The sequence below is a fragment of the Calidris pugnax genome, unplaced genomic scaffold (genome assembly GCF_001431845.1).
Source record: "Calidris pugnax isolate Ruff unplaced genomic scaffold, ASM143184v1 scaffold32, whole genome shotgun sequence".
Classification (NCBI taxonomy): Eukaryota; Metazoa; Chordata; class Aves; order Charadriiformes; family Scolopacidae; genus Calidris; species Calidris pugnax.
In genome coordinates, this window is record NW_015090783.1 from 2,824,371 (window position 1) to 2,838,059 (window position 13,689).

A 13,689-nucleotide genomic window follows, 5' to 3' on the forward strand; every position below is an offset into this window, starting at 1 on the left:
AGCACATGGCTCCTGCCCCGAGCCAGCTCTGCCGCTGGGTAAAAGCCCATTTCCAAGGGCAGAGGGAGCAGGCTCCACTGCGCTCTCGCTCCTTATCCTCTGGAAAAAGGTGCCAAGAATTAGAATTACATTTTTCGAGAGCAGCAGAACAAGCCAAGGGCCTGTCAGCTTGTCCTAAAACAACCCCTCTCCGCTCGCCGAGCACGCAGCCAGCATTCCTGATGCTCACCAGTGTCCATCACCCCTCGGGCCCCCCCATACAGCACGAAGCTGCAGAGCGTTTCGTGGTGGAGCAAGCCAGAAAAATCTCTGAATGTTCTCAGCCTAAAACACAGCCAGAGAGGTTTCATGTTTAAAAAGCAGGTTTGAGTCCAAACAGAAAGGAGTTTTTCAGCAAGCGATTGTAACTAGGCCCTTTGGCACTTGACAGCTCCTCTCTTGTTATCGATGCTGAGGGTGTTGTTAAGAGATGAGGCTCCACGAAGCCCGGACGTAGAGTCACGGAGCTTTAGCAAGGGCTGTTGCCATGTTCAATATGTTATTACAGCTCCATCACCACAGGCACAAAGAGCAGCAACTCCTCTCTGCCAAATCCATCTCTGAAATCACTCCCCCAGCTCCCTCCCCTCCAGCAGCAGCAGGCAAACACCATCGATTGCTGTTGCGTCTCCTCCACGGCTTTCCACCCGGCGCTGAGAGGGAAGGCTTTAGAGTGAAATACCCTCCTCCTCCCCGCGCGGCACGCAAAATTCATCTGATCGGTGTCACAACTCACTGGCTTTCGTTGCGTGAGTCAGAGCTGTGGACAGGCTGCATTTCATAACCATGGAAAAGTACAGCGCCAAAACCGTGCTCGGTGCTGTACGTTCACAGAGAAGACACCCGAGCTGCTTCCACCAAACCCTTCGCCCTCCCCAGGGAAGACCCGTGGCGAGGAGAGGAGCGCAGGGTTGCCAAGTTCATCTCCGAGAAGATGGACATGCTTGTGAATAGGGAGAAGAAAATAGCCAGGACATCACTTTGTTACCAGGACTGAATTCTCCCCTGGAAATTCATGCCAGGAGGTGGTTTCTTCTTTACCACAAGTGTGGACAAGCAGATTGCCAGCAGGGGAGAGCAGCGGTGGCCACACAGCCCTCCTCACCCCGCACCAACCCTCTGCTTCAAAGTGATGCACAGGAGACTGGTGCCAGTTCCTGCCACACCAATCCCATTTCCTAAGTCCCACCCAAGGACTGACAAAGTTAAGCAGCAAACTAGATCTGCTCCCCTGTATTTCCAGGACATAACAGGGCACGTAAGAATCCTTACTATTTAAGGAAAAAAATAGGTACACATAACACGTACAAACACTTCAAAGATGGAGAAGAAAAATCTCCGTTAATCCCCACAGCACACCCAGCTCACAGCACTGCCCTGCTGCAAGCAGAAAAAACGGGCAATATTTCTTCCAATTACAGGGGTGAGGCACACAAAATCAAGGGACTTTCTTTCCCTCAAGCAGCTCAGGTGAGATGTCGCACTGTGCGAGCCTTGTAATATTGACTGAATGGAACAGAGAAGTCCAATTATGTAAACGATGAAGCAGGCTCCCGAGAAGCAGCCAGCTTTATCACACTGCCCTTCTCCACCGCTACGGCTTGGAAGGCAATTTAAAAGGTTGTTTTGGATGTCGATCACCACAAATGAGCCCAAGATGTGCGAAAAAACAGCCTGTGCTTGAGGCACTGTCAGTTTGCCCGTGGGTTTTCCAGCCATGCTGAGCCCTGGCCCCGCTCTCTGTGGCTCGGGGACCACCGTGGGCTGGAGCTGTCGGGGCAGGGAGAGCTGGGCTGCAGGTGGCTCAGGGAAGGTCAAGCTCAGTTTTTACATCTTGTCCCCCAAAGCGTTTACACAGATCACGAGGGCTTTCCCTGCCATGCCCAAGCCTCTCAGGTCATAGTTCAGTTCTTCAGCCATAGGAACTTCTGCTGAAAAATGGCATAAAAATCAGTTTTCTTGTCAATGTCAGGGCTCCTTCCCTTTATCCCCCCAGCCCAGGGCTGGCTGGAGGAGCTGAAGGTCTCACAAGGACTACGCAAAAGCCTGACAGCATCTGGTTTCCAAATGAAACCAGCATGAGCCTGTGCATGGGATGGAGCATCCCGTTTCAGATCCAACACTCCTCCAGCTGTTTGTTCCCTTGGCTTCCCATCCCGAGCTGGTGCACGGCACGGGCTGCTGACAGGCCCTCGCAGCCATCCTGGCACGGCCACTGCCGTGAGCTCCCGGGCATGCCAGGAGAGCCAGGCTGCTGGAACACAGCAGACCCACGTCCCAAAGGTGTGTGTTCACATGCAGGTGAGCAGGGCTCAACACACTCATCCTCCCGTGGTTTGGAAATGATCTTCGGAGCAGGAAGGAAAGCAGGGGAAGGGAGAAACCCAGCCAGAAGTGTTTGCGCTATGACAATGTGAACAATGCAAATATTTCAGCTTTTAAATATGTTAGGAATGACAGAGAATGCCAACATCTCCCTCATCTTCCCAGAAATAGCTTTGAATCATCCCTGCCCTAACGCAAAGTCGTCCCCCCCTCTTCCCTCTCTCACCCCACCGAATCGTTTTTGCAATCAGATTTTTATCAGGCACAAGTCAACAGTGTGAGCAACCACACGGCAGATGGGTGGATGCCGAACACGTTGCAGGAGGATCCTCCTACAGCTGCTGAACTCAAGAACCCCGTGCCACTCACTCCTCATGGGCACCCAACGACACCAGCAGCTTCGAGAGCTCAGGAAAAGCCCAACCTGCCTCCCAGCCAAGAGGGCTCCACGGAGAGTTATTAAGAAATGTTGTTCTCTGCAGGGAAAGGAGGACAAAAGCAGGAAAGACGTAGGCATGTTTGTACCCAGTAAAATTGTTGCATTTCACTCCTCAGACCTGAGGTTAGAGCCACTTCCATACAAGTCTGCTCCTCCAAGAAGTAGCTGGGAGGCCACACAGCACGTGTGGGTTTTGCATTAACCACACTGCCGTCCTTAGGGTGAGAACTATCTTCTTGTGGCAAGTCGTTTGAGGCATTTCATCTTCCCCAGGGCTGATCAAGCCATGGACTGGCACTGAGCTCTGCATCTCACTTGGGTTTTGGATAACCTGGAGCAAGCAGAGAGCTGGCAGCATCGGGATGTCCCCTCTCCATCGGTGCTACCCTGGTTCTGCAGGATCCCTCTGCCCGGGCATCCCATGGGGCTCCCTGCCAGCCAAGTTCTCCCCACCAGATGTGGGCACTTCCACAGCTGGCCAAGGAAACTGCTCCCTCTCCTGCGGCAGAGGTGCATCGCCAAGGAGGACCATCATGTGCCACCACTGGGTCCCTGCTTGAAGACATTCATCATAAACTCTTGTAACGGGCTCAGAGCTCTTTTTTCCCAAGTGGAAAACAACCTCCAGCAGGGAAGGGAGAGCCACAGACTCGAGGCTACGGGAGGACACGCGCCCAGGGACGGCCGACACTCGCAGCCTCACGTGGTTCTCCAGCCCCTCTGCGCTATTGTTCTGCGGCAATAAATCACGGGGAGGCGCTGGAATTCAGGGCTGCTTTCTACAAGAGGGAGCCCGGGGTGCAGGAACCGAGGTGCCTCCTCGCTTTTCCTTGCTAATTCCCTGGGCTCCCTGCCTCTCCGAGCGCTCCCCTCCTACACATCCCGTCGGAGCACCGCGGCAATCCCGCTTCAAAGCGCTGCTGCGCTCCCACCCCCTCCGCTCCCCTTCCCCCAGCCCTGGATTACTCAATTAGAGATTATGCTTTTGCCAGTTACCTCCAAGCCAACTGGGGCCTCTGCCAAGGTCAACACAAGTTCCAGCCAGTTTCATTAATAACTGCGAGACCAGCCCACTGGAAACTCTGAGAGGTTAATCCCAGCAACAAGATCAACCTTCCCATAACAGAACCACGGAGCGCAAACGCCACTGGTGATTTACCAGCCAGCCCAGATATCCATGCTGGGAGCTGCCCCTCCGAGCATCCTTCCCCACGACGGAGCAAACCTGCTGCAGGAGTCCCTGGCCCCTCTCCCCCGGCATATTTGGGAGGGATGGAGCAGCTCCCAGGGGACAGCCCTGCCAGGGCACCCACCAGCGAGGAAGAAGCAGGGCTCCCGAAAGGCCTTTCGGTTGTCCTCAGTGCTCTGCCAGCCTGCAGCCGGGGCAGGAGTTAGCAGGGTAGCCAAGAGCCTTTCCATCCCACAGCCTCTTTTCCAGGACTTTATTGTAAATTGGGCTCTGGAATGGGCAGCCAGTGTGAAATTTGGCATGTACGCTGCTGGCTTCAATGCATCATTAAAAAGGCATTTTAAATGTGTTAATTCCTCCTTTTTCAATTAATTGCTTTTAAAGCTACATTAATGTGCATCAAAGCAAAATACCCTTTGCCCTAATTTCTGCTTTGCCATACGTATTTCCTGGCCTTGGTGCTGTCTTTTCCAAGACTCCCCCCCTTCCCTTTTCTTATTCCAGATTTTAGTCCATAGCACAACAAAAAAAAAAACACTCATGCAGAAAGGGAAGAAATTAAAACCCTTCAACAATGTAAAGCAGAGTCCAAGTCTCAACAACACATGGCTTCTTAATAGCCTTTTTCCATCAATAGTTGTTAATTATTTTACAAAAGAGGGAAGTGGCATTGTCCCTTGTACAGATGGGGAAATCTGAGACACAGAAAGGGGAAGAGACTTACCCAGTGACCAGCGGCCTGCCAGGGCAGATGGCAGCAAGGTTCAGGTTTCCTAAGCCTCCACCCAGCCCCGTACCCGTGGGACTACATGGCTCCCCGTAAGCATATTCCTGCTGGAGCAATAGGCTACGTGGAATTGCAGCCAGCCAGCCCTTGCGAGGGGACTAAATGCAGATCACGACTGACTCACATCCTATAGGAAGGAGCGGCAAACCACGTACGTGGTGGAAAAGCAGTCTCAGAAACGGGAAGAAGAACAAGTGGAAGCATAGTGGGAATGAGGAGAGGCAGGACTAACCTCCAGCTCTGGAGAGGGGAGAGCAGGCGCTGCTGGACCAGGCGTGCCACGCTCGCTGTCCCTGCGGGGCAGGATCTAGGCAGCACCAGCTGCGCACGTATGCGCAGAGGCAGGGGATGGTGCAGGGATGCTGCTGGAGCCGTCTGTTTTACTCCTATCTGCTGTTACGTGCTGAAGGTCCATGACTTTATCGGAAAGAAAGCAGAAGCCACTGAGGGTCCTGGGAACCAGCTCCCTCATCTCTGCCAAGAGCACACCCGGCAACTCTGCATCACGGCAGCTCCTCCAGCGCATCGCACATCCAGGCTTGCAGTGATTGAAAAAACAGCCCAGCTTCAGTTGTGCCTGGTTATTCTCAGCCAGCTCAAGGGAGCACCTTCTCAGAGGCAGCATCAGCCCACCCTGGCACAGAGGGCACGGGGAGATCTCACTTTTCCCCCAACAGGCTGAGCCCTCCTGGCAACATCCAGCAGCAGGAGTACAGGACTATATACATGGACCACAGCAACATCCCAGCAACCCCTCTTGTAGGGAAAAAGATGCTCAAGAGGGGGAAAGCAGGCAAAAAAACAGCCTACTCTTCCCCAGATTGAAAAGAAACACCAGTGTTCAAGGATATGAGCAATGAGAGGTTCGTAAGGAAAGGCAATATCTTTTACTAGACCAACTGAGATTTAGCTGTAAAGCTGCTGCTTTTGAAAGGCACGCTGCCCAGAAGCGTGTCTGTTTTCTCCAGCTCTAATGCGCTGATCTAATAGAAGACATTACCTTCTCCTTACAAACTAAGCCTTGCTTGCAGTGAGGCTGCGGTGATTTTGAATGGGTCAGAGGGGCCCAGCTCACCCCACGCTTGGGAGAGGTAGATGAGGAATAAAAGACATGAGAGATCCAATTATCTTTGGGAAAACAACTCCGGAACCTGTTGCCAGCATTTGCCACATCCATTACTTCATCTGTGTTCAGAGCACAGATTGTGGCCCAAAACAAAGGCCTTGGGAAGGTGCAGGAATGGGGTGAGCTTCTCTCCCATGGGCTGGAGGCTGGTAAATCCGATGTAACCAACAGTTATCAGCTAAACTCACATCACCTGCATCTCAGCTCCACTGCTGCTCTGAAACCAGCAGAGAGAGACAGGTACCCACTGCCTGAGAGCAACATCCATTGCTGCTCATTAGTTACGTCCTGTGGGACAGTCAGGCTGGCACCCAGAGCATATAACCAACCCCCTACACTTCTTACTGAGGGTTTTGTGGAGCTCTTTACTGTGCAAAGATTAGCTCATCTGCAAAGTCACCATGAAAAGCAGTCCTAGTGCTGTTGCTCTGGTGAGTAAATTGAGCTGCTCCCCACGCAGTGACTGCAACATCGTGGAATGGGGTAAGGGGTAAGCGAGCAACTCCTCGGATACTCCGTCCAAACCACCACCAGCGCGTTTGGCAACACTGGGCTCACGTGGTGCATCTCACCCGGCTCACAAAGCTGCCCCAGATAGAGTATCGAACGGCTTTGTCGGGCACTGAGTCAGCAGCACAAATGGAACAGCAAATTTCTCTCTCTGGCTCTGGTCACTGGGACACATGTCCTGCCACCACGCATGTGCCAGCGTCCCGGGACACACGTCCTGCCACCACGCATGTGCCACACGTCCCACCACTGCTCTGGTCCACACATGGCTTGGGGATGTGCAGAGACCTCTGGCTCTGCACCCACTTTGTGGGAAGGGATGAAGCTCGTAGGAGAACCCCTGAGAATGGAGCATGTGCTGAGCAAGCAGGAAAACCACAGTGCTGCTAGAAGCGAAGCACAGGGCAGTGTCTGATGGATGGATCAGAATGGGGATTAGCCACCAGGACGGGCTGCATCAGGACATGTTGTTTTAGGAGGCCTCATCAACCAGGCAGAGGAGCTCAGCACAGAACCTCTCAGGAACATCTTTATCTGCTCTTCTGGATGGTGACTCACACCATCAGAGCCAAGTGCCAAATTCCACTGTTGCTGGCTTAGGATGGACGCAAGAATTAGTTTTACATTTGTAAATAGAACAGATTCACAAGTGTCCACAGCTTGTGGCCAAAGACTAGACTCTTTCCATTTCCTCTGGACCATCAGACCCAGAACAGCCCCTCTCACATGCTGAGGTTTGTTAGAGGGACTGTTCCAGGTCTGGAGGTACACAGATCAGCTGCAGGAGCTTTACCACGACCTTAATGTCCACAAGCAGTTTCTAGACTAGTCTGAGGATGACTGCTCAAGAATAAAGCCAAAAGACTGCTATTAATCCAATTTCCCAAGCTGCAAAGGCAGCTATACCTTCAGAACGCTGGGCTTACACGCCAGACTTGCCTTCTGCTCCCAATCACTCAAACTGCACTGAGATCATCCCAGTCTCACAGTGAGCTCCATCAAACCCATTCTGCAAACAACCCCCACTAGTTTTGAGCAACTAATCCTGGCTCCACTCAGGCTCTCCCCAGTCAGGGACACCACATTTTTTTTCTCCCTTCCAGACTCTGAAATTACAAATGGCTCCACTAAAAGCATAATCTTGTCTTGATGAATTGTATCTCGCAGCTTTCTCTCTCTCTTTCTCTTTCATTAACAAATGTTTTAAGCCTCATAAAATCCATTTAATTCTTGGAAATGTGTCACAGACCAAGCAGCAAATACAGCCCCTGAACTCACCAACTAATGCCTCAAGAGCGGCTTTGCCTATTAGGAACAAATAGCTGAGACAATACGTGGTTTTCCGGTGAGAAGCAGAACAGAACTGCTGATGGAAATAAAGTGCAGACAGAAAAGCCGTCCTGGTTTCCTCACGTCTTCGGAGAGGGATATTTCTTTGTTTCATGGCCAACAGTTTCTTTTTCCCATCAGCCACCCAACCCAGTATGCCTCAAGTATACCCTATGGTTCAGAGCCACCACAGTAAGTCCCTGTGGCACAGAGCAGACTCCTGGCTGGTCACAACACCACCTCATTAAGACACATATTGGACAAAGCAGCAAAGAAGGGACACAGAAGAGCCACAACACCTCGGAGGCATCTTTTCCAAGGCAACACACTATGAAAATCTAAAGGAGACCAAGCTGACATGTCTGGTGCATTTCTCATGGTCTCCAAGTTCAAACACAGCTCTTAAAGAAGAGCTGCTCCATCCCTTCCAGCATCAGCTCACCGTTCCTGACCATCAGTCCCTGCAGCCCTCTCCTCCAGGAGACCCTGCCCAGCCTCCCTTGGCATCTGAACCACCTCATAGTTAGATGTTCTTCTCACTGGAGACAGGTCAGAGGGATCTCACATACAGCCCAGCAGTACCATAGGGATAAGATATGTCCAAATACCCCAGCACTCCCAATTAAGAGCTTTCTTGCCTGTGTGTTATTTCAGTCAGCTCCCACAATGATACAGCAAACCATCCCCATCACCCTGGGTAAGGATTCAACATCCTTTCCATTTCCTTCTGGGCTCAGACATCTCCGAAGCCCAGCCTGCAGCTGCCTCACCCCTCGGCTCACAGCAGCAGCACAAGTAGCTGCCCCCAGACTCCTTACCCAGAAGGACTTCCCTGCCAACCAGGAATATGTCCAAGCTCGAGGTAAAATCAAGTACAATTTACCCCATCGGAGGATGAAAGGAAATCCAAGCAGGCACATAAGCAAGGGATTTCTCTTTGCAGCATTTATTACACGTGCAGAGGGGACAATTGCAAGTAAACAATTTGCTTTGTTAAATGAGTCTAAGACAAGAGAGGTTTTCCTACGGAAGATTATATTAAAAAAAACCACCAGCAACCACTTCAAACCCTTCAAACACCAATATTAAATAAAGAGATGTGATAAACGAGAAAGGTCAAGTAAAAATCAAATCAGGGCACAGCATCCAGAAAAGCCAGATATGACCAGCCCTAATTCAGCCTACAGGAGCTTCCAAATTGTCCTGGTGCATCTAATAGTCCAGTAAATTGCAAGCCCGTGACTGTATCCATTATGGGGAAAGCTGAGGTGCTTCTGCTTCCTCAAAATGGTCACCCCAACTCAACGAATATTATCCAACACTACCAAGTAGTGCTCGATGCAGCAAGAACCATGATCTACACTGATTTCAGTAGCAGCTCAGAGCCTCAAAGGTAGCTCTACGCAAGCCAAGGGGAGCCCAAAACACAGACCCCCACACCCAGCCACCACCCCCTGTCATCGTCCCCTTACCTTTGAGAGATCCTCTGTCCCTCCCTGCTGGCTCTGGCTCAGGAGAGGCGAGTGCCGCATCAGGGGGTCCTGCAGCAGATCCAGGCGCGGTCTCTTGGTTTCAATGAACTCCAAGTCCGCTGGCTTGGTCAGGTCCGAGAGATAGGAATGCGCCTCGGTTCTCAGGTGAAGCTCCTGAGATCTAGGGACAAAGACAAAGGAGCCTTTAGAAAACAAACCACCTCTGCTTTCCCCTGCTCTACAACTGCGAGCTACTCAGGGAGGACAGAGGACTCAACTTCTGCTCATTTCCCAGAAGGATGCATGAAGGGAGGCCAGGTGGCCCTGAACTCAAACACCTCAGGTCTTTGCAGAACCAGGATGCTCCGTAGCTTGATCGCTGGGCACAGAGCACCTCTGCATGCAGGCAGAACCAGGTGTCACCCAGGGTAGGAGGACATGGGATGCAGCACCACCACCATCCTCCAAGCCTAACAGGCCACTCTGTCACCTGGAAAGCCCCACTGCCATCTCCTGCCCCACCACACGTGGTGGGTGGCTGTCCCTACACCAGGGCAAAGTGAATGAGGCTGCAGGTTTGAGCCCTCCCTGTCATGTCACGTGGGTCAGGGTGCCAGAACAAGCCAATGTTCAGAAAAATCTTCAAGTCTGGTCCATAAATCCCTCTGTGGCCCCTAAGACTGGGCGGAGGTCCCTTCTGCCACGTTTGGCTTATTTAGTCAAAGGTACCTGCATCGCTGTTTATATTTAGCATCCTCTATAGGAATACCAAAGATTATATGCTGGGGAAAAAATGCATACTCCTCCGTGGCTAGACAGTAGGGATTTATTTTTCCAGGATGGGGGAAGAAAGAAACTGGCCACATGTAGTTGCACGTCTCTGACACAGACCTGGCAAGCTGTAAGGGCACATTATCCAGTGACAGCAACTGCACCGACAAGTCACATCGGGCTCAAAAGTCTTTCACCTGTTAAATATGACACCATTAATAATACCTGGATGCTGGGTTTCGGTTTGTTGGTTGTTATTTTTCTTTTCTTTTAAACAAATGTAGAACGTTTTTGTAGTTCTATTTTTCCTAGTAGGATTCTCTGGTGGGAATTGTAAAGGGATCCTACAAAAATACATTAAACCTTTTACTATGCCCAAGGATCAGCTTTGCTGCAGCAGCTCCAAGGGTGTGTTTTTAACACTTCAGGCAGAAGTGTCTCTTAAAAAAATAAAAATAAAATAGAGCACAGAGATTCAAAGATTGGTGGAAGGAAAAAAACGCCTTTTTTCCCTTTTCTTCCTTAAACAAGATTGTTCAAGTTCTCCTGAGCTGCGTGGTGAAATATCCTCCCCAGTTACCAAACAACGACCAACTAAACAGCCTTTGAAGCTACTCGAAGGGGAGGAAGGGAGGGGATGCATTTTGTCAAGAGCAAGCATAACAGACGGGGGAACTTGGGCATCATTTGGCCCCCCACCCACAAACTGCAACTGCTGACATTCATTTTTACCTAGCTAATTAAACATCTCGGAGAGGATGACAAAAAGGGAAGGACCCAGAACCCTCTGGAGCCAGCAGGAATCTTTCCAGCGGCTGTAACGGCTCTGGACCACATCCAGGGAGAGGAGGAACCCCGGGTAAAAGCCACCTCCTCAGGGGCACCACCTTGGGCAAAGCCCTCTGCCTTCCCCTGCAGCAGCACACCAAACCTCACCCTGCTCTGGGGAGCAAGACACAGCTTTTTTTCCTCTCTTTAATAGTTTATTTTTTTTTTAATTTAAATATCAACAGCAGGCAGAAAGCATGTGGAAGCCAAACTCTGCTGCTGTGGGTTTGGCACAGGTGGCCGGCGCTGGGATTCAGGCAGGAGCTTTGCTGCTGACACACAGAAACCTAATCTGCCTCGTCCTCTTCCTCCTCCCCAGCGGGAAGGGGACGGGTGGGCAGGGATGCAGGGACAGGGATGCAGGGACAAGGATGCAGGGATGCTCGGTGCTGCCTTTGCCACGCCGGTCCCCAGCCTCCGGGACAGCGAGGGCACAGCTCACGCAGCCAACCTTTTGGAGCAGAGCAGCTCTTAAAACTCGGCAGCAAAGGACATCTCGCTTCACCTGTGAGTGCTTTCGCACCCAACGATCCTCAGCTTTTCTCAGCAAGCCCAGAAATATCTCATGGCACCTCTCAGGTTTCCTGCTGGCTCGTCCCAAGCCCTCGCCTGCAAACCCTGCCCATCCGCAGCTGCACGCCGAGGCTGTGGGCTCTGCTGTAAAACCCAGTAACAATAAGCAACTGTTGAGCTGGGCAGGTGTTAAAATATTCCAACACCCAAGGCTCTGCTGTACTGAGGCAATTAAAAATCAGATGTATTTATTTTCACTATTTTTTTTTTTTGAAGGCCGTATTACCCAGAAGCTGCTAATTGACACAGGACAGCTCTGAGACCTCTGCAGTTGTCAGGAACCCCACACAACCCAACACAACTGCTACACTCAGAAAAAAAACCCATCTATTTTTAAGATAAGAGCAACATTCAGCTTTACAAAGGCAGTTTCTTACAGCGAGGCAGGGGCCACGCCGGGGAAAGCAGCTGCAATGTTATAGGGTGCTATTTTATTTCCATTTCCACATCCATTGGAACTGCTATTAAGTTTATCCACTGGAATTTCCAGCCGCTCCCGAGATTGCTTTGCCCGACACAACCCGCTCAGCCTGTCCTGGCTGCAAAGACAAGCGCTCCTGCCTGCAGCCTTCACACCTTTCACTCTTTACATCCACACCTGCAGCGAGCTCTTTACAACAGACTTTTATACAGCAATGACGTCGCTGTCGGCATAAAAATAGCCCTGCCTAAAAAACCCTCCCGTTACACTGCGTTTGGGGTTTTGCTGCATTTTCCAAATAGTTCCCACCTGGCTGGTTTATTCTAGAGATCCCTACTTTGCTGAAGGGAAAGAGTGTTTTTAATTGCATATGAGTTATACATGATTAAATGAAATAACCCCAAAGCCAGCGTTAATTATGAAGTGGGGCGGGTTAGTCCTCACCTGGAGCCTTTCGCCACAAACACTGAACTGCTTTAAACAAGGGCAGCGGCGTGAGATCTGCTGATGCACCCAGGCTGGGTGCCCGGGGTCTGCCCTGACATCCAGCCATCCGCCCACAGCTCTGCTTTGGGCAGGTCCCAGTCCAGAAGACCAAGATAACCCGAGATTAGACCTTTGGTTGATTCCTAATCGCACCCTACCAGCTGCGGAGCCGCGTTACTCACGCACCGGGGCCGCTTCCTCGGCAGACTCACACAGGGCATTAGGAAGGTATGAGCTGATAAAATTCTACAGCTTGCTCCAGCACATCTTTAAGGTCCCTTCCAACCTAGATGATTCTATGAGCTTCACTGGAGCCTGGGAAAACATCTTCTGCTACCTTATACCTACACCAGAACCAGCTGAGCACAAGACTGGCTTAAAAAAAGAGGCTGAGTGCTAGCTGGGTAGAGAGGAAGCTGAGAGCATCTCTCTCTTGGGAGAGAGGATCAGATGAGACATCCTGAGCTGCTCTTGGGGCTTGTAAGAGCAGCCCTGATGAGATCTAAATGGATCTTTCATTAATCTTCTTTACTTTGCTGAAGCCAACTCACAGGGAAATGGGCAAATACAAACTTTTCAGGAGGTCAAATAGGACTCTCCCACCCCACTAACCCACCTCAGGAGCACGCTGCCCAGCTCTTCAGAGCAACACAACCTTCCCCTGCTCTTCAAACCTTCCCGTCTTCATCAGCTGAGCAGCAGAAGGTGGCAGGAGGAGGAACGACTGTTGTTCTGCAACATCCAGTGAACCCAACTTGACTTCATGAAGACGTGCCTCCTGCACCAAGGGCTCAAAGCACCCGCAGCCACTATGATCTGGCTCCCACCAGCTTCCCAGCAAGGGCACATTTTAAGTTTTGCTCCCATCCACAAATATTATTCCTTACATTATGGGGCCAAACAACATAACTGGGCTGGAAAACTGGCTCTTGCCGTCTCTTGGAACCAGAACCAAGACAAACGATGGCCTTGCTGCAGCTGTTTATTTCCTCTGGCTGAGATGCTTGGTGGGAAATTGTCTCCAAAAATAAGCTTTAGAAAAAGTCTCCAGCCCCCACAGGTACAGACAGACAATAAAATGCTTTTGAGAGCAAGTAATATAGAAAACCATTAGTGTTGAAATGAATTATTTATAGCCAACACTAAGATTTGTCAGAGGTTTCAGCAATCACTTTATGGCTAATGGTAGCCAGTGTGGGAGACTGGGAAAATTCAGACTTGTTAGAGAGAGAAACTGGAGGGTTTGTAGGAGCAAACCTGCCACCAGGCAGTGAGAAAACCACGTAGGGGGCCGGCTGATATATTCCCTCTGTCATATAGGTGGAGAGGGAGAAAAACCATCACAACTTCCCAACACAGGCCATGGGAAGAGCAGCCTGTCTGGGTGTGGAAGG

At 51.0% G+C, this 13,689-nt stretch overlaps 1 protein-coding gene across 8 annotated transcripts in view; it reads right to left on the reverse strand.

Moving 5' to 3' along the window:
* NCOR2 (nuclear receptor corepressor 2) overlaps positions 1-13,689 on the reverse strand; it is a 202,309-nt gene that overhangs the window by 168,372 nt on the left and 20,248 nt on the right. For all 8 annotated transcript variants that reach the window (XM_014963218.1, XM_014963250.1, XM_014963209.1 and 5 more), the window contains exon 3: positions 9,217-9,397. In XM_014963218.1, coding sequence (XP_014818704.1) covers positions 9,217-9,397 — 181 coding nt within the window. The remainder of the gene's footprint in view (positions 1-9,216; positions 9,398-13,689) is intronic.